Raw genomic sequence first — 19,123 nt, 5'->3', positions numbered from 1 at the left:
TGTATACAGCTGTGTGTACAGGTATGTGTACAGGTGTGTGTATACAGCTGTGTGTACAGCTGTGTGTACAGTGTATGTATACAGGTGTGTGTACAGGTGTGTGTATACAGCTGTGTGTACAGGTGTGTGTATACAGGTGTGTGCATACAGCTGTGTACAGCTGTGTGTACATACATGATCCCTTTTTTTTTTTAAAGATTTTATTTATTTATTTGACAGAGAGATAGTACAAGTAGGCAGAGAGGCAGGCAGAAGGAGAGGGAGAAGCAGACTCCCCGCTGAGCAGGGAGCCCGATGTGGGGCTCGATCCCAGGACCCTGGGATCATGACCTGAGCCGAAGGCAGCCGCTTAACCGACTGAGCCACCCAGGCGCCCCTTTGATCCCCCTTTTTAAACTCAGTGTCAGCAACCTATACATGTTGTTCTGCAACCCACTTTTTTCCCTTAATATAAATCATTCTGTAGCCCTACTTACAGACTCATTTACAGTTACAGCTACTTAGTATTCTGTTGTGTGGATATTCCATAATTTGTGTACTAATATTAGATATACCACTCTTTTGTACTATGTACCCAAGAATATTATTTACACACCGTTTGTGTGAATGTATTTTAGGATACATTTCTAGACGAGGAACTGCTGATTTAAAGAGTATGTCCAGGGGCGCCTGGGTGGCTCAGTTGGTGAAGTGTCCGACTCAGGTCGGACTCAGGTCCAATCTCATGGGTCATGAGATCTCATTTTGGCTCAGGTCATGATCTCATGGGTCATGAGATCGAGCCCTGTGTGGGGCTCTGTGCTCAGCAGGGAGTCTGCTTGAGATTCTCTCCCTCTGCCCCTCCCCCCACTCAAGCTCTCTCCCTCACTCTCTAAAATAAATAAATAAATCTTTAAAAAAATAGTGTTCATTTAACATTCTGATATATCTAGATTGCCTTCTGTAGAGGTTGTACTAAAATACATGACCATCAACAGTGCATGAGATTTGAGAGTGTCTGGTTCTCCATACCGTAGCCAATATATTAAGCTTCTTTAAGTTATTCAGTTTCTTTCCATTTGCCAGTTTGATAGGAGGAAAAAAGAAGGAAAACAAAGATATCTCCTTGCATTCCTTTTATATGGGTGAGGTTGAACATTACCACTTGTGTTCTTAGTGCATTTTTTTTAATGATCTGTTAGCCTTCTTTTTATTGGTTTGTGGTTTGCAAATATTCTTTGCTAATTTGTCCTTTCACTTTGTGGTTGTTTTAGCCACAGAAACGTTTTATTCTTATGTGGCCATATTTATTAATCTTGCCTTTAGACATAAAGATTCCATAGTATAAAGATGTTGATGCTCACAAAATTAGTTTAAAAAAATGAATATAAACCCAATAAAAATACCAGTGAGTCTTTCTTCTTCCTTCCTTCCTCCTTCCTTCCCTCCTTCCTTCCTTTTCTTTTTTTTCTTTTCTCTTTCCTTTTTTTTTTCTTTCTTCCTTCCGTCCTCCCTCCCTCCACCTCTTCTCCCCTCCCTCCCTTTCTTCCTTTCTTTGAAAGTAGACAAGCTGTTTCTAAAGTTTGCATGGAAAAATTAAAAATGCCTAAATAATCAGAAAAAAAACTCCATAAAAGTTTAACAAGTGGTGACTGTACCCATTACACATTTTAAAATATTACAAAGCTATATTAATTAAATTTATAATAAATTACCCCAAACTGGGTGACTTAAAACAAGAGAAATTAATTCTCTCTCAGTTCTAGAGGCTAGAAGTGTGAAATCAAGGTGTCAGCAGGCCATGATCCCTCTGAGACTCTGGATTGAATCCCTTCTTGCCTCCTACCTTCTGGTGGTGGCTGTCAATTTTGGTGCTCCTTGGCTTGTGGTTATATCACTCCAATCTCCACCCCTGTCAACACATGGCATTCTCCCTGTGTGTCTCGTGTGTGCATCTAAATTTCCCTCTTTTGAGGACACCTGTCATATTGGGTTAGAGACCCACCCTACTCCAGCATGATCTCATCTTAGCCAATTATATCTGCAATGACCCCATGTAAAATAAGGTCATATTCTGAAGTCCTGGGGGTTCTAACTCTAACGTATCTTTTGGCGGAGTGGAAGGGAATGGACTCAATTCAACCCCTACTTTGAAGGCATAGATAGATGTCCACAGAACAGAACGGAGACCAAACTAAACCCGGATATATTTGGGGACTTGGTATATTATAAAAATGAAGGAAAGACGGAACAACTGTATAGCAATTTGGAAAAAAAAAAAAAAAGTTGGATCCACATTCTTCCTTTTTATACCAAAGTAAATTCCAAATAACAAACCTTTGATCCAAGGTTTAAAAGAAGTACCGGGAGAATGAGGGAATCTTAGAGTAGAAAAAGCCTTTCTAAGCATGACCTAAAACGCAGAATCTGCAAATTTACTTGTAAAAATAGAAATTAAGATAGATACGGCATTCTCCTTACTGTGCCAGCACCTCATTCACTTCTGGTTTCTGGGGTGAGTGCAGAAGGCACATAGTAACAACCGCTCTGCTGGGGACTGTGGGTGACCCTGGGCATGCTCATGGGGGCTGCAGGCAAAGCAATGCTGAGGTGAAGGCGATGGAAGACTGAAAATCGCTGAAATAAAAGGATAAGCTATCCATCACTCTGCTGGGCATTGTAGATTCTAAGAGCAAATGTGACCAGTGGCCCATATCAACTTAGGCCAAGGTTGGCAGATTTCCTCTCCTTGTACCTCCGTTCCCTGCCCCCCTGCCTGTGGTAGCGTCTAATCCACCACAGCCCTCTGAGCGAGGTGATTCTCAACGCAAAAAGCCCCAGGTAGCTACTACCTACCAACACCAGATGAAGCCTACTGGCCATCCTGGGCTTGACCCATTACAAATATTGCCTCCACTGAATTATGCATTAATGTGATACCCTTGACTTTTCCTGTTTGTCTTTAGAAGAAAGACTAGCATTCTGGGTTTGTTTTTGAAAACCACATTTGAATTTACTGTACGCCTGTTCTTAGGCACATTTATTATGTCTTCTAGCATTTGCTTTTCTTCTGTTCAAGTCCTATATCTGAAATTTGTCTTACACTTTAGTGCCGGGATAAACTCTCTCCCCTCAAAATGCCTGGCATCTCTCTTTTTTCTAGTAATGAGAAGCAAACAACTTGTGGTTCCCTGTTTGCCTTGGCTACTGAGACACTCGGAATGAAATTAAATGCTCAATAACAGGAACTATATGAGGTCTTTTTCCTCCTTTCTTTGTTGTCGTTTTATACGGCTCTTTTATTAACCTCACTGTTCACATAACCTTTACTGTAAACCACCCCAGAGCCAGAGAGCATTTGCAGCACATGGTTACAGGCCTCACTATCTGGGCCCCCAGCCAACGCACCACGGGATGGCCCCCTAGCTCTATGGAAGGCTCCAGCTCTGTACTCTCCCTTGCTGTCTCAGGCCTGGTGGTGACAATGACCTCCGGAGTGCTGCCCGCCCTGGGCCACCAAAGCCTCCCTTCCTCATCTCCCTAAACGCTGCCATGCTTTTGTAATGCAGTCCCTTTATTAGGCTCTTCTTGATTACCCACTTCATGCAGGCCATTCATTTCTAGCCAAGACCCTGTCTGCTACCTACAGTGAATGTCCTGGGAGTGGGTCTGGGAAACAGATCCTCAGAATGGGACTGGGGATAATGCTGCACTGCTCCCAGACTGAAGGAGTGAGCAAGGGGACACTGGTAAGCCACGGCATGTAGTGGCATCTCAGGCATTCAAGGTGTCACTGGTAACGTCATAGGAGAGCAAAGCAAAGCAATAGGAGCTCCAAGGGCTGAGAAACAGTCCCTGTGGCAAAAAAAAAAGGGGGGGGGGGACTGGAAAGACAGTGAGGTCACCTCGCCACTCCTGATGGCCCCCGAGTATATAGGGAGGACAGGGAGAAGGACAAACTAAAGATAGTTATTTATGGTCAATGCCGAACCCAAGTGGGAAATGAGAAAGCCCTGATGGAATTCCTGCATTGTCTGTGATTGCGGGAGAGAAATGGCTGTCCAGGGCCTGACTGCAGGGCTTGCAGAGTTGCACTGCCAATTAAAAAAATTGCTCAGCCCTGTCTGGTCTCTCATGCTAAGGGCACTGATGGGAAAGAGTGGGACCCTGAGCTATGTGTTGACACAGAGGAGGCTGAAAACTTTGACCTCTAAATCCCTTTGCCTCAGCCCCAGCCCGCCTCCCCTGCAGGAACATCATTCCACGAACACACCTGGGACATTACAGCCTCAGGACTCACCTCTCACCCTCCTCAGGGCCCGCCAGGCCCCAGGAAGAGGTTGATCCCAACATATCCCAGTTGGAAGTTACCAGGCCTGCAGTGGGAGGGCAGAGCTATACACGGAAATGTGTGGCAGGACCTTGTCTATCTGTGCTGGCAGGAGTCTGGGAAGAATCACAGTAATGGACTCCAAGGGTGTCAGAAGGACAATGAATTATAAAAGGATCGCTGGAGCCAAACTTCTCAAAATGGAATCCAGGGTTTAATGTGTTGGCTGGAGCCCTTGGGAATGGTGTTCAAATCTGCTAGACTCCTTATCTGAAGCCTGTGGTCAAAGTGGCCTGGAGTCAGCACCCCAGATGCTGGCCTGAATGGACTGCGCGTGATGACTCCCTGCAGCTCATACAGGGTCAGCCCCTTTGGGCAAGAATGGGATGGAGAGTGGGTAGGGAGGGGTAAACAGAAATTACTCATTACTCTATCTCTATCCTTGATAGGGATGAACACTGAGGCCTCCTCATGAGCACCATTTTTAATGTGTCGATGAAGGGATGTCCTCAGGCCCACCTCTGGAGGGCATCATTAAGGGGTGCACCATAGGCCACTGTATTAACTTCCTCTGGCCGCCGTAACAAATAGCCACAAACTGGGTTTTATTCTCTTTACAGTTCTAAAGGTAGAGTCCAAAACTGAAGTGTGGGCATGGCCGTGCTCTCTCCAATGCCCCTAGGGGAGGATCCTTCCTTGTCTTTCTCAGTCTCCTCTTCTTATAAGGACACCATTGCTATGAACTGAATTGTGTTCCCCAGAAGTCATGTTGGAGCCTTAACCTCCAGTACCTCAGAATATGACTGCATTTGGAGAGAAGGTCTTTAAAGACATAATTACATTAAAATGAGGCCTTAGGGTGGGCCCTAATCCAACCCGACTGGTCTCTTTAAAAGAAGAGATCGGGACACACAGATAAAGAAAGGATGCACATCCACAGAGAAAAGACCACGTGAAGAGGCACGAGGGTGGTCATCTCTGAGATGGGAGGAAAGCAAGCGTGCAGACACCTTTGACTTCCAGTCTCCAGAATTGTGAGAGAAGAAATTCCTGTGAAGCTACCCAGCCTATGGTGTTTGTTAGGGCAGCCCTAGCAGACTGGTACACAATCACATTGGATTAGGGCCCACCCTAATTCAGTAGGACCTTGAATGATTTTTTTAAGATTTTATTTATTTGAGAGAGAGGCCGAGAGAGAGAGCAAGAGAGAGCATCAGGGGGGCAGAGACAGATGGAGAGGGAGAGACAGACTCCCCGCTGAGCAAGGAGCCTGATGTGGGGCTCCATCCCGGGACTCCAGGATCATGACCTGAGCCGGAGGCAGATGCTTAACTGACTGAGCCACCCAGGCGCCCCAGACCTCATTTTAACTTGATCACATCTACAAAGACCCTATTTCCAAATGAGGTCACATTCATAGGTGCTGGGGGTTAGGATTTCCAGCATACCTTTCGGGGGACATAGTTCAACCCATAATAGCCACCAGGGGATCAGTTGGCCAGTTTAGCGGGTATGTTGTCCCCAGAGGCTCCAGCTTTCAGCCCAGTTCAGCCAGTGAGAGGCACTGGCAGAGACCGGTGGGTGGGAAAATGGGGTCAGAGGACTTATTCTGGTTCCTTCTCACTGGGAAGTGAGAGTTGGCTCGCTCTACTGCAGGCCTGTCTCTGTCAGGCAGCTTTCTCCACACAGGCCCTCTCTCTCTACAGGCTCTGGTAGCTATTCTTTTTGTGCAACTTCAGGCTTGCGGAGTGGGGAGAGGGCATCAACAGCTCCCCAGTGTTGCCAACTGGACTGGGCCTGGACTTAGGAAATGTTTTGGCTGATGGGATGGTAGCAAATGTGAAGCAAACAGATTTGGAAAGGTTAAGCACACTATTCTTAGACCTAAACCACCATGTGAACAAGCCCAGCTGGGCTGCCGGAGATTGAGAAACACATGGCCCAGTCACCTGCTGCCCAGCTGAGAGCCGGCCAACCAGCGAGTTAGATGTTTGTACATTTGTGGTTTCCACACCACCACTGACATTGGTTACCTTCTTGCCTTTTCTAACTTCCTCTAACTCCAGTGTTCAGCGGTCAGAAGGCGAGAAAAAAAGCACGGAGGAGTGGCTGGAAAGGTAGGAGAAAACCAGTCACGTGCAGAGTCCTAGAAGGCAAGAGAACAGTGTTTCTCAAGGAGTGCTCAATTATCGCAAATGATGCTCGCTTAAGTGGAGTAGCGAGAATGATCCATCAGAACCAATACCACAGGCGACCTTTAGAAGAGCGCTGGTGAGGAAGAGGAACAGGAGAGAGACTGCAAAAACTTTTTCAGGGAGGGAACTGGCAAAGGGAGAAGTAGGCAGTCGTGGGAGTAAAACCCAGTGTGTGGTGCTACGGCAGACAAGGCAGGCAGACAAGGAAGGGAGGGCAGCAGGGAGGGGTCAAGTGCTATCAGGCCAAATAAGGTGTGACCAAGAGTTCCCCAGTTTGAAATCTGATGACCTAGTGAGAGCCTGGTCAGTGTGAAGCAGAGGGTAGGGTGAGAGGCAGAGGACAGGCGGGGACAACTCAAAGTTCGTGCTACAGGGAAGGGCACCAGAGGGAGCCAGGGCTTTGTTTATTCAATATGGCCTTGTTCTGGTTTGCATGCAAAGCATGTGACTATTTGGTGAAGAGCTAGCAGAGATGGCAGAGGGGAAGGCAGAGGAAGGAGAGGCAAGACTGGGGTCCGTGAGGAGGGGACAGGATCCAAATGACTCTTTCTCCCCACGTACAGAGGCAGGTGCACTGGCCACGGATGGAACTCCAGCCACCAGAGTTTCAGCTGATGATTCACATGCACTCACAAGAATCTACGAACATTGCTCCATGATCAGGAAGGACTGGGTCACACATTCATCACTGAACGCTTCTCCCTCCCGTGTCTAGCACAGCAGTTCCCAGCTGCCATGCCAGCTGCAGCCCCTCCGCTGAGGCATGAGGCATGAGGCAGTGTCCTGCCAGTTGCACAAGGCTCTGGCACGGCCTGCTCCCTTCTTCCCCACAGGCCTCAGGTTCTGGCTCCACTTCCTCATCGTTTCAAAAGGAGAGCAAGACTCACCTTCCCTGGCTACCTCCATCCACCCTTCTGGAATGCTTTCTGCCCTAGGCATGTAGCACACAATTTTCACCCATTAATAATAATATTAATAATCAATTATTAATATTATATTAATAGTATTAATATCCCACATAACTGTTTCATTAGCCAGATAGTTCCCCACCCTGGTTATCCATAGCCCTTGGCTATTAGGAACATAAGGGTGAAGCCGACCGTGGTGATCAAGGATCAGAATTCAAGCATCATTTCTTCCATGTGCTCATGACTCGCTAATTTCTAGATTTATGGAAAAAATGAGGCTTGAGGGAAATGAGTCACATCTCAGAGTATACTAAAACATGCCCTTCTACTTCTAAAATGAATCAGAGAGAGCAACTTAACACACATTTTCAGCTATAGAAAATACATGAAGGAAAGAATTATTAAAAAGTTCCTTTATAGCCCCCAAGGGAATCTCTCAATGTAAACAACAAATCTGGATGAAATACTTTAATACAAGTCTGAAACCTCCCATGCTGTAAACCTTCTATGCTGGTTAAAAGCCAATCTAGTTAAAAACTGGAAACTGGGATCTCCTAAACCTCACAAGCCCCACCCTTGTTTTCACTGACCCTCTCTTCTGTCTGGAACCCCCGCGGTCCCCGCACAAAATTAAACTCAAATGTCTCCAGACTCAAATTCTTAGTCTGGATTATTCCAACCTATTTGTAAATACACTGTTCTTCAAGTGTCCTGTTTCTGTTCTCTCCAACCTTCCACAAGGGACTGTAAGTTCCATAGGACCAAACTGTATTTTTTCTTTATATATATATCAAGAAGACCTCAGAATACTTCAACACATACCAGATACTCAACAAATGTTGAGCTAATTTATATATGAGACTACTCTAGAATACTTTTCTGGCTAATTACTACTATTCTGCAGGTTAATTTTGTTTCTTCTTATGATTTCAACTTGACAGCAGGATCAGTAAACTACAGCACTTAGGCTGAATCCCGCCCATGAGCTAAGAATCTTTTGTTTTCAACATTCCTTAAAGAAGTATGCAAACCCTGGATGATAGACATTAAGGAGGGCACGTGATAGAATGAGCACTGGGTGTTATGTAAGACTGATGAATCGGGGCGCCTGGGTGGCTCAAATGGTTAAGCATCTGTCTTCGGCTCAGGTCATGATCTCAGGGTCCTGGGATCGAGCCCCACATCGGGCTCCCTGCTCAGGGGGGAGCCTGCTTCTCCCTCTGCCTCTGCCCCTCCACCTGCTTGTGCTTTCTCACTCTATCACATAAATAAAATCTTTAAAAAAAAAAAAAAATGATGAATCACTTACCTCTACCTCTGAAACTAATGATACATTTTATGTTAATTAATTGAAGTAAAAAAAATTTTTTTAAAAAGTATGCAAACCCAACACTATAATCCTGCACAGTCTGTAATATTTACTCTCTGGCCCTGGAGAGTGTACTCCTGACAGAGCCTCTAGACAAGAATATAACAAATGAGTTATGCTGTGAGAGGAATGACCAACAGGGCCCTCAGAAACCTGGCTGGCCCTCGAGACACCTCTCGAAAGATGTTTGTTTATCCTATTAATTTAGCAACTCAGCTCCGAGCACCCGGTTCTGTGGACAAAACCCAAGGGATCTGACAACTCTGGGACTCACTGTAACTGTCACTCACCTTGCTCACCACAGGTGAGAAACAGTGAGTAGGGAAAAGAAGTAGCAATAGGAGGAATTCAAGTTCATAAAGAAGTTTCCTTGAGTTTAATAAAGATACTAAAAATGGTTTTTGCATTTTTTTTAATGTTTACAGTTTCTTTTTCACAAAGTTCTGTACATAAAAATAAATATACAGAAACAACCCCATCAACTGTCTGCATCAGTAATCCTCGCTGGTGGGCTCACCATTTACAAGGAAGACATCATTCAACGCAACCTGTCACAGAGACTGTCCTACCAGCAAGGACTTCTAACGTGAAGAACCGTCACTGGGTCTGTTTTATCAAGATTGTTAATCACCTGGAGGGCTTTATCTACCAACTAGCAATTACCCCTGCAATCAATGACTGCAGTCACTGGCTTTAGTGAGGTGTGACTGGCTGTCACTACCACCACTGGTGATGTCTACACCCTACTCGGACTTCAACTGGTAACGATGCAGCGCACTTAAGAGCAGACACAAACCCCGCTCCCCTTGGCTAGTCACTGTGAAAAGTGTGCGTGACGCAATTGAACTGAGGGTTACCGATTCCTCTTGCTAACGTCGAAAGCGACACTAACAAGACTCTTAGCCTCATCCACCAGATGATGGGCCTCTGCGTCCAGGCCTCCAAGAGCAGGCTCCACCTCCTTCACCAGACAACGGGTTGTAACCTGGGATGAGAGAAAGGAAGCAAACCAGTACTGGGAACATTCTGTATAAAACATAAAATCGTGAGCCTGACATGCGAAGCACTATGAAGATACGGATTCTATTCTCACAGACCTTTTCATAAAACCTGTCGCTACCACGTGAAAACAATACTTTATTCTGTGATTGCACCTTGAATTACTTTCTGGTGGGAATAAAAGAAGCCACCTAGCTTCTTGGTCTTGACGACTCAGAAACGTAAAAACTCCCCAAAACACACAAGAAATTTGCCCCAAAAAACCTCACAAGATGGCTGGTTTTAAGCATATGAAGGCTTCTGCTACAGTGCTTAATAAATAAAATGCATACATTCAAATAAGGACTGTGCAAGCTACAGAAAGTAAATTAAAAAAAAAAATCAAAACAGAATGGAACTTGCCCCTTCTGTCAGTCAGACCTGGGTCATGTATGCGCCCTTGCACTCACTCCTAACCTCACCCACTCGTTAGCTTCCCAAAGTTAATGGACATTTGGTGACCAGGTTGAGTGGTCTTTAGGCTTTAGGCCAGCGAGACCTTAACTGAGGTGGTTTTGCTGTGGGATCTCTGGGCAATAACTCCCCGTGCCTCAGTTCCTTTATTTGTAAAACCGAGCTAGTCACAGAGTATCTGCTCAGGATCGCCGGGAACACTGAAAGAGACAATGCACAGAAGCAAGTCATGCACTACATTTTCTACAATGGGGGCGCCCGGGTGGCTCAGTCGTTAAGCGTCTGCCTTCGGCTCGGGTCATGATCCCAGGGTCCTGGGATCGAGCCCCACGTCGGGCTCCCTGCTCGGCGGGAAGCCTGCTTCTCCCTCTCCCGCTCCCCCTGCTTGTGTTCCCTCTCTCGCTGTCTCTCTGTCAAATAAATAAAATCTTAAAAACAAAACAAAAACAACATTTTCTACAATGTCCACTCCTCTCCTAAGAATCACTGCTATTTGCTCTAAAAAATATCCTTCCAGCAAATTTTTTTTAAAAGATTTATTTACTTTAGAGAAAGCGAGAGAGCACATGTGTATGGGGCTGGGGGGGCGGGGCAGAGGGAGAGGGCGAGAGAATCTCAAGCAGACTACCCACTGAGTCAGGAGGCGGATGCAGGGCTCGATCCCACGACTCTGAGATCATGACCTGAGCAGAAACCAAGGGTCGGACGCCTAACCAACCACGCCACCCAGGTACCCAGAGGGGATGGGGCTCAGCCTTTAAGGGCGGCCCAGCCTGTGTCCGTGCTGCCTTAGAACCCACATTCGGGCCTCCTCGCGGTCCTCCCGGACGCCAGCAGCCTTCCACACCTATGCTTCCGCAGCACCCGCACAGAAGGCCTCTCCTCCAATGGAGAATAAAAGTATTCAGCCGAGAACTGGCTCCTCCATAAAGTGTTCTGGGACCTTTGCCCCCTCCTCCCTCAGGATTCCCGTGAAACTGCTAGCAGATCACAGACATGACTTATTTTCATTTGTGTGTGAGTCACATCTTCCCAAAAGGATGTGAAAGACCTCAAGAATGGGATGGAGGGCGCCTGGGTGGCTCAGCTGGTTGAGCGTCTGCCTTCGGCTCAGATCATGATCCCGGGGTCCTGGGATGGAGCCCCACGTCGGGCTCCCCCTGCTCTACAGGGAGCCTGCTTCTCCCTCTGCCTGCCACTCCCCCTGCTTGTGTGCCCCCCCCGTCAAATAAATAAATAAAATCTTAAAAAAAAAAAAAAAAAAAAAAGAATGGGATAGAGACAGACAGCGACCGTATCACCTAGCGTGCAGAGGGGTGGGGGTTGCAAACAGAAAAAAGCGCTGAATGAACATCTGTCTGTGTCTCCTTGAGAAAGTTATTTGCAAGAAACAAGGTGGCCCTGGCTAAGAGGACAAAAGCCACTGTGTTCTAGCCCCGTGACGCTCATCTGAAAGATGGGCAAGCTATCCCTCACCCTGCTTACCGCTTCCTTTCCAGGGCCGTGTGGGACTAGGGTGAGCTGCTTAAATCTGAGGGTCATCATGCCAGTTACGCACCGGGGCAATGACTGACCTCCCTTTTCAATTTCTTATTCAATGTTTATTATTATTATTTTTTTTACACTGATGGGACACTTGAGGCCACGGAGGTTACAGGCCTCCTGGAAGCAAGACCTACACCCACATCCATGCCCTGGGACACTGGGCAACAAGGGCATTGGGCTCACCAGGTTGGCGACCGCCAGCCATTAAGGGGTGTTTTGAATGTGTTCCTTTTATTTATCTTCATAATCCCAAACTTAGGAATTAGCTTCAATTTATATATAATAAAAGGAAGAAACAGAATCTTATCTTTAAAAGGTAAACCTACCCTGTAACTGCTCGGAATACTTTAGTGTCTGGTACTCACCACCTCCCCGCAGAGGCTTCCTGTCCGATTTTCGTTTTGGCAGGACCGATGAAGTAGAAGGCCCAGGACTGTCTTCTTCGGGAGGCTTTCTTGCAGTTCCTTTGTAACTTTTCCCTTCTTGCATGCTGTCCCACATTTCAATCTTCTGTCTCCTTTTTTGTTCTTCAAGCTGAAAAGAATTGCACGTTACAGAATGAATTCATAAGCTACCATTTTTCTCAAAGAAAATGCTAATTCTGATGATTTTTTCATTTAAAAGTCCTTTAAACCTACGTTTTCTTTAGTTAGTAACACTGCTGTCATCTAGTGCAATGAGTTTAACTCACAGAAACATTTTTTTTTTTTAGGATTTTATTTATTGGGGCACCTGCGTGGCTCAGTCAGTTGAGCATCTGCCTTTGGCTCAGGTCCTGATCCCTGAGCCCCGCATCAAGCTCCCTGCTCAGCGGGGAGTCAGCTTCTCCCTCTCCTCCCCACTCATGCTCTCTCTCGCAATCTGTCTCTCTCTCTCTCTCTCTCAAATAAATCAATCTTAAAAAAAAAAAAGGACTTTATTTATTTGGGGGGGTTAGTATGAGCAGGGAGAGGGAGAGGCAGACTCCCCACTAAGCAAGGAGCCAGACTTGGGGCTCAATCCCAGGACCCTGGGATCATGACCTGAGCCGAAGGCAGAGGCTGAAGGCAGACGCTTTACCGTCTGAGCCACCCAGGGGCCCGTGTTTTTGTAAACTATTAAAGAAAGCAAAAAGTGTCACAGAAAAAAGAGTACCAATTCAGTTCTTTGGCAACTTGCCCACAGTAGGGCATTTCTGTAACACGGAAGAACTCTGACTTGGGATGGGTAAGCGTGGCTGGCAGGCCTGCTCTGTTGCTGCGTGGCCAAGCTACCCGAGCAAAGCCGCTTAATCCCTCTGCTCTGCAGACTGTGAGGATCCAACAAGGGCAGATGTGAAAGTGTTTTGAAAGTCAAGTACTACTGGAAACATAAAGGAAAATTAATCTCAGCAGAAAACTGCACAACAATGAGCACCCGAGAAAGCTTGTAAGCACACGGTGAGCAGGCTCCCAAGGCAGGAGGGAGACCCAGTGCACTGGACCTTTGCCTCTGCTTCCTACTCCTCGAAGGGCAACCTGCCTGCCAGCAACCAGGTGCCGTATCTTACATGTGCACAAACCTCCGTGCAGTACGTTTCTCATTCCCCATGGAAGGCAGACCCAAACTGCTGTTCGCTCTGGTGCCAGTTAACTGCGATGTCACTGGGATATGTGAGGAGATGCCTTAGTCAGCACATTTCCAGAAAATTTGTCCACGGGTTTCAGGGTCTGCCGCTGCTAACCCCCAATACCTGGCACCTCGTGCTTCCACTGTCTGCAAGGACAAGAGGCCCAGGACTTGAAGGCTAGTCTATACTCCCAGCTGACATGCAGAACCCCAGGACATGGAACATGGCGGACAAATCCTGGGACCGCAAACAGGAGAGCTGATTCAGCTGTGGGTTGGGCGGCCTCCATCAGCTGGTTATTACTGCTCTGCTTCTAAGTATAGGAGACAGAACCCCATGTCCTGCAACAATCTTAAAACCGAAAACAGGCTTTTGTCCCTTTCCCAATTTGGGGGGGGCTCACACTACAATTTTAAAAAGTGATCTTTTTTTTTTTAAGATTTTATTTATTTATTTGACGGAGAGATAGAGAGAGAGCACAAGTAGGCAGAGTGGCAGGCAAAGGGAGAGGGAGAAGCAGGCTCCCCACTTAGCAGGGAGCCAGACGTGGTGCTTGATCCCAGGACCCCAGGATCATGACCTGAGCCGAAGGCAGCCGCTTAACCGACTGAGCCACCCAGGCGCCCCAAAAGTGATCTTTTAAAAAGATTATTTTCAGCTACATCAGCAAACTGCATAAATGAGCAAGCTATTTTACTAACACACACAAAAAACTCAGACCCTGAAGTCACCAATTCTGACATGGAGAAGGAACCCAACTTATTCTATGGCTCTCGGAACAAAGCAGTAATAATTAAATGGTTGGAGATCAGCAAAGAAAAAAACTAAAATAGAACGGCTCAAAAATGGCATCTGTGTATACTATGTTGCCATTTCAATGAAAACAAATTTTTTTAAAGATTTTATTTATTATTTGACAGAGAGAGACACAGTGAGAGAGGGAACACAAGCAGGGGGAGTGGGAGAGGGAGAAGCAGGCTTCCCGAAGAGCAGGGAGCCCAATGTGGGGCTCAATCCCAGGACCCCGGGATCAGGACCTGAGCTGCAGGCAGACGCTTAACCGACTGAGCCACCCAGCCGCCCCCAATGAAAAATTTCTATGTGTGTTTATATACAGATAAATATTTCTAGAAAAATACCTAAAAATCTAAGATGGAATGCTTGGGCAGCAGGAGGTGGAGGAACAAGGAGATCAGAGACTTAATTTTCATGGTACAGATTTTTATAATAATTTTTTTTTTTACTTCGTAGGATTTAAAAAATTAAGTAAGTAACAGCAATGTGGCATTCTAGGTTAGTGATTGCGTTTAGACTGAAAAAATGCAACTGAACAGTGAAGAAGGCTGCCGAGACAGGGTGACCAAGGAGGATGAATGTGTGGAGTAGGTGTGGTCTTATTCTGTCCTTTCCTCCTGGGCTCCGGCCAAGCTGGGGAGACCAGCCACGTACTGGATGACCATGCAGAAACCACAACAGCCTCTAGTGATGGCAGAAAGGCACAGGACCTTGGAAACACCAGAGACACAGGCAAAACCAACAGGAAGACCAATTTCTCTGCTGCCTTAGAGCATGCAGAGGCTTTCTTCTGAGAGGATGAAGAAGGGCCCAGAAACATCTGGATTGAAACTTCTTAAGAGAGCAGAGACTACAACTTGGTTGTTTCAGTTATACAGACTGGGTCAAATCTGGTGGGTGGTCTTGCTCCTGTGAAGAGCAGCATAAGCCACCAGATGCTCAGGTCATTTCCAACAGCTGTCCTTGGTTCTTCTTCCCCCCACCCCTCCTACCGCTCCCCAACCAAACCATGTGCCCTTAAAAAATCTTTCAAAATTTCCTGCTCCCCGTCTCACCCTTGGGTTGAGCCCACCGCTGCCCTCCCCCTGGCTCTCCTTCAATCCACTGAAGAACAGCCCCACCAAGTTAGATCATGAGATACATGGCTTGAAACAAACAGTGGAGCAAGAAGCTGAATGTGTACTATGTGTGCCCAGGGGCATGGCAAACGGCACACACAGTTTTGGGTGAGAGAGAATACACTGCGAAGAAACCACTGAAAAGCAAAAAGGTAAATAAAAGAACACCTTTTTAAAGGAGTATTTTCCCCATAAACAGTTAAGATATTGCACAAGGAAAGCGTGCGGACTGATACTGAGCTAAGTGGAATCGATTCTGCCACCATTAGTTGTTCCAGTACCTGCCCTAATGGGTGGGGGTGGGGAGGACATGCAGGCAAGCGTGCTTACACACACACACACACACACACACACACACACACACACACACACACTCTTTTACCCACAAAGCAGCAATATATTTAAGACTATGTATTCAAACTAAAACCAGCTCATACCTGTCTTAGTTTTTCCTTATGCTTTTCAACTTGTGCATTTAATTCTTCTTGCATTTTCAAACGGGCAGCTGCTAAAGCCTCTTGTTGTTTAACAACAACATCGGGTTCTAAAATGTCCGGAAAAAATTGGAGAAAAAAAGAAACTCTTGAGGGTCCATATTATTAGAAGGATACAGAAGTACGGATGTCGGGCAATGCAAAAACATGTACTTTATGTGAAAATTCTCCTGTTGTGCATAAATACTACTGCCTATGGGGGCAGAAGACTGTCCTACCGCTGTAGTTCTTAGCCCTAGTTAAAGATCCAGGGCACCAGAAATCCCTATTAGAAACATGCATTTTTGGGCTCCCTCAGCAATTCCAATTCAGAGAGTCTGGCATAGTCCCGTGACGGACATGTAAGTGGTCTGAGGGGCACCCTGAGACTCCATTCCACAACCTGGACATCTAACATCCAGTCTCCAGGCTGACCAGAATTCGAGAAGACAACAAGGGAAGATAAAGTTTTCTGACTATTAGCCATCACGTATTTAGCCCAGATCCATACCACAAAGAGGTAAAGATCCTTAGGCATTTTGCCCTTGTTTCTACAGAAAAGGAAAATCCTTCCAGTTAGCATTAATGCATACTAGCTCCCCAGCTTTATCTACGTTTTATCTGCTTTGTAAAAACAAAGCAGAATTATATAAATATATTGTCACGTTCTCTATCTGCTCATCTATTCAGACCGCCATGTTAAGAACCACCACAGGGCAACTACACAGTGGTGTGGCTAAGTTTTAAAGAAGAAAACAAAGTAGAACTACATGTTCACATCAGCACTCTCCAAAAGTATAAGCAAGCATCACTACCTACACGGTGGTGGAAAAAGAGCACGTAACTGAATCCACATAAACTGGGCCAAAGTATTGTTGTGCAGGTAGCAACGGGTGTGTGTGTGTGTGTGTAGTGGGAGAAATGACTGGAACTCTATCTTTAGAAACAAAACAAAATTACAGTTCCACTTCACAGAAATGTAAATTTTGGTAACGTGTGTTAACTATCGGGTCATTCTTAGAATAAAATCAAGTGTCGATTTTTTTAACCAAATGTTCCTAACAAAATTGTAGAACAGCACAACATAACACTTTTGACTGCACGTTTACTTTTCACAGTGCTTCACGAAAACAATTAAGCCTCTTTAAAAATGTCCAGTCTAGCATCATCTTATAAACCTACTCTTCAGTTGCAAGGGCGGGTCTCCCCCTGCGAGCACTTCACTCGTAGAGATGGCTTCCCCAGGTGACTAACACTACCACCCTCTTGGAATCCTGCATCTTACACAAATGTACAACTGTAATTTGTGGTTTGTTGTCATATGTACAGCCAACAATCAAAAAGACTGACAGAATGGCAGGACCACAGTTTGGTGGGAGAGAGGAGGTATGTTTGAGTGAAGGACATTTCCTAAGTCTTTCCACTAGTCACTCCTTCTGTGTTACGACATTTGCTTTTCTCCCCAAACTCAGTAAGTGTGCTGAGTCAGAAGAATTATTTGTATTTATTTATTTATTTTTTTTACGATTTTATTTATTTATTTGAGAGAGAGAATGAGATAGGGCATTAAAGGGGGGGAAGGTCAGAGGGAGAAGCAGACTCCCTGCTGAGCAGGGAGCCCGATGTGGGACTCGATCCCGGGACTGCAGGATCATGACCTGAGCCGAAGGCAGTCGCCCAACCAACTGAACCACCCAGGCGCCCCAAGAATGATTTGTATTTAATTGAGCTGCCATTCTCAAAACGCTTGACATTTCTTTTAGATATATCCTCAGAAACTAGTTTCTACCTAACGAAAAGGCAACTGTTTCAGAGGGACTATGTTTTCCAAACAGCCAAGAGTAATTTGAAATCAGATCTGATGAGGAAGTTGTGAAACTCAAAATGTGGTGGATATAAAGAACCAAGGCTGAGTTTCTTGTCACTCGCAATGGTTCTAGAGATTCAACAGGCAGACCCACAAGTATGGAGAAGCTGTGAAGTTTTCCTTTCAATCCATCCTATAAATGAAAAACCATTTCACAAGATATGCAGTGAGTGCTCTACACACCATCAAGCAGGTTTTCCATCTCATTAAAATCTCTGAAATTAAAAAAAAAAAAAGCTGTTGCACATTCCCCAAAATCAATTCCAGAAGCATAAAATGGCTTTCCTTTCATACAGATCAGAATCATGAACTTCCTACTCTTCCTAACAGACTAACTTTTAAATACTACAAGAAATAGGCGTAAAGCCACTGTCTTCTCTTCTGTTACCAGGCACTAACCCACGGCAGCCGCAGCTCGGTCCAGCTGCCTCTGTCGCAAGGCCCTCAGCCGGGTGGAAAGCTTCTGAAACACCACGTAGAGAAGGATGCAGCTGAAGACGATGTACCAGCCGTAAGTGGCTAGCAGGGAGCCCACTGAAAAGGAGAAAACAGTTTTCAGGAAACTGAGTCATACCACTACTAGACTTGTCCATAAAATTCAACGAAGGCAAAGGAAGCGTAGCTCCTGCCCTCAAAACCCTCCGGGTCTAGCCGCGGAAATGGCCTTCTAAGTAGGCAGTTAAAATAGAAGCGAGCACAATTCAGGGGTCACCGAGAAGGGACTTCTCAACCATCCGGGGAGTTGAGGGGCAAGTCCGGAGGATGGAGGGCGCCGCAAAGCGGGTTTTGATGGGTGAAGGGAAGTTTATCCAACTCAGGAGGGCAGAGGTCTTTCAGACCTCGGGAACTTATAGAAAGGGGTGGCCGTGGGGGCCGACACAGCGCCGGGTATGGAGTGGGAGGGTGACGCGAGGCCTGGAGGAAAATGCCCAGGGCCGAGTGGCCTCAGTCTCCGCAACCCAGAGGGGCTTGCTTCGCATAAAGGATTCACGCAAAAAAGGGCCCGACGGCGCCGCCCGGAGAAGTGCGGCTCCGGGAGGGCCTCCGCTCGCGTTCCAGGCCCTCCTCCCGGACCTGCGTGCGGCGCCGCCCGGCTGCCGGCCAGGCCTCCCCAGGCCTCCCCAGGCCTCCCCAGGCCTGGCCGGGCGCGCAGCAGAGGACAACGCACCGAACATGGCGACGCCCGGGGGAGCTGGCGGTACGAGCCCGTGGCCCGCGGCCCGACTCACCCGTGACGTGCAGGTAGCGCAACCCCTCTGTCTCCAGGGCCGGCCGCGCGGACAGCAGCTGCCCGTCCCGCTCCATGGCCGCCGCCAAGCCGCGCGGCCAGGCCGAGTCAGCTGGAGTCTTCGCCTTCCGGCCCGCCCCTACGTACACGTGGCGCGCGCCCGAGACCAGCGACCCGGAGTCCCGGCCAATCGTGACGCGACCCGGCCCTGAGGCTCGGCCAATCACGGCGAGGGCGTGGCCAGCCGGGCGGGGCCGGGAGAGCAGGACCAGGCGG

At 46.9% G+C, this 19,123-nt stretch overlaps 1 protein-coding gene across 1 annotated transcript; it reads right to left on the bottom strand.

The window, feature by feature from the left end:
- Nucleotides 1–9,149: 9,149 nt before the first annotated feature.
- On the bottom strand, nt 9,150–18,987 carry SELENOS (selenoprotein S). Its single transcript, XM_021680499.2, has 5 exons — nt 18,849–18,987; nt 18,019–18,153; nt 15,717–15,823; nt 12,144–12,312; nt 9,150–9,766 (listed from the first exon to the last, which is right to left on the bottom strand). Exons 1-5 carry the CDS (start codon nt 18,922–18,924, stop codon nt 9,687–9,689), a joined length of 567 nt encoding a protein of 188 aa, XP_021536174.1. The 5' UTR covers nt 18,925–18,987; the 3' UTR covers nt 9,150–9,686.
- Between the last annotated feature and the right edge of the window lie 136 nt (nt 18,988–19,123).

The sequence above is a fragment of the Neomonachus schauinslandi genome, chromosome 9, assembly GCF_002201575.2.
Source record: "Neomonachus schauinslandi chromosome 9, ASM220157v2, whole genome shotgun sequence".
Lineage (NCBI taxonomy): Eukaryota > Metazoa > Chordata > Mammalia > Carnivora > Phocidae > Neomonachus > Neomonachus schauinslandi.
This window is presented reverse-complemented; position numbering and strand designations above follow the sequence as displayed.